General features: G+C 42.3%; 1 protein-coding gene across 18 annotated transcripts in view; it reads right to left on the bottom strand.

Moving 5' to 3' along the window:
• LOC106516884 (receptor-type tyrosine-protein phosphatase F) overlaps positions 1-1,954 on the bottom strand; it is a 189,641-nt gene that overhangs the window by 76,727 nt on the left and 110,960 nt on the right. For all 18 annotated transcript variants that reach the window (XM_014007452.1, XM_014007456.1, XM_014007454.1 and 15 more), the window contains one exon: positions 307-576. In XM_014007452.1, the coding sequence (XP_013862906.1) occupies positions 307-576 (270 nt within the window). The remainder of the gene's footprint in view (positions 1-306; positions 577-1,954) is intronic.

Here is a 1,954-nt window from a genome sequence, read left to right on the forward strand (position 1 = left end):
ACACACACACACACACACACACACACACACACACACACACACACACACACACACACACACACACACACACACACACACACACACACACACACAGATGAAGAAATAAGGAGACTGAAATTTTCAAGCTGAGGCATCAATGCATTGACAAGAAAACTTCCAACAGATAACTTTTAAATGGTCCATCTAGATATTAACAAAACCTACAAAGAACAAAAAATCATGTAAAAACCTAAAAGATTTGATAACATGGCAATTGAATGCAAAAACAAAAGACAGTTTGAACCTGTATGAACAAGCAGCACTCACCTTTGACAGTAACCTGTGCTGTGTGGTCAATCATGCCCAGAGGAGAGATGGCCACACATGTGTAGTTGGCCGATTCGCGGATGTTTGTGACCTCCAACACGTTGCGTCCCAATGGCATGTCCTCTTCCTTAGTTAGGTCTACTTGGCCCATCGTCCACTTGACATAGGGCATTGGCGAACCCACTGCCACACAAGTCAAGTTTATGCTGCCTCCTGGCATCACCTCTTGGTTGGTGGGAGGAATGGAAAATCTAGGTGGAACTCTTCGTACTAGAAGTGTCAAGCAAAAAAGAAGGATAGAGGAGTGAGTAAGTCAAATCTGTTAGGGGAGTATGATACCTTTTGAATGAATTTATGAATGATCTTGGCCCATGCAACACTGTAAGGGATAAACCCCATTTCAGAAAAGCTAACAAAGTAGGGAGCTGATCGCTTCTGTACAAATGTTCCCTTGAGCACAATGGAAATAATAATTAAAAAAAAGACCGTCACTAAGTGGTTCAGGAAATTCAAAAAAGAAAAAAAATTCAGAGGGAGTTTTATCCTTTTTCCCTACAAAAAGGAATATTACCAAAAATAGTCCCGTTTTTGCCAGCGACTACATCTGGACCTCTTTTGTCAAAGTGTCAAATGATGGTGAAAGTTGCATCACTGAAGGACCCTGTGGAGATGCCATTGTCTGATTTCCTCTCTCCCTCTCCCTCTCTCTCTCTCTCGCGCGCTACTTGGGCTTGGCCTGTCTTTCTGTCTCTCTGTCTCTCACGCCCTTTGTGCAGTTCTGATATGCAGATAGGCTGACATTAAAAAGGAGTTCCCATGGAGACAAGAAGGGCCCGTAGATGTCGCCTGGGACAAAGCAAACACTAACTCAGAGGCTCCATGCCACATTGAAGAGCTAGACTGGAATAAACAGGCAGTCAACATTTACATATGACTTCCTGTATGAAGATGCATACAAAATATAGTCAATTCTTTACACGTTTTATCTTTTTACAGTAACTTTTGGCAAAAAAAGGATTTTGTATTTGACAAGGGAAAGGAACCTTGACAACACAGTGTGAACATCCATTAGTGTCATGCGTGTAAATTTATGACGTTCCTGCAGTATGCACTCAGTCTAACAGGAGCTCAAACTTCTTTACTCGTGACTATGTAGAAAGTGAAGTTGAGCTCAACATTTAGCTCCCCACTGAGAATCCATTATCTCTATTCCACTGCTGTTCGTATGTTTTCAAGACGCTAGAGCACAAAACCATGCCTGCAGAATTCACACTACTTGTTTCCCCTAATGCACAACTGAAAACTTGAGCATCGAAAAAAATAAAATAAAGCAAGAAAATAAAATTTGACTGTAATTGCTCTTATGCCCTGGTCTTCATGAAAATGGATTTTCAAATATGAGTCTCCCTCCACCTTTCCTCCCCCCCACCAACCCTTCACCCCTCCCTCCCCGATCTAATTTGAACCGGAACGTCGTTACAGCCATGCTTGCTATTCCCCTCATTATGTGGTGAAATGGAAAAACACAAAAGCACCTTTTGAGATTCCAGTCAGGAAAAGGCTGGTTCTCTGGACGGTGTTATAATAAGTGTGTGTGTGTGTTTGTGTGTGTGTGTGTGTGTGTGGAGTGGAGGTGTGTGTGTGTGTG

This window comes from Austrofundulus limnaeus, unplaced genomic scaffold, assembly GCF_001266775.1.
Source record: "Austrofundulus limnaeus strain Quisiro unplaced genomic scaffold, Austrofundulus_limnaeus-1.0 Scaffold42, whole genome shotgun sequence".
In the NCBI taxonomy this organism is placed as follows: Eukaryota; Metazoa; Chordata; class Actinopteri; order Cyprinodontiformes; family Rivulidae; genus Austrofundulus; species Austrofundulus limnaeus.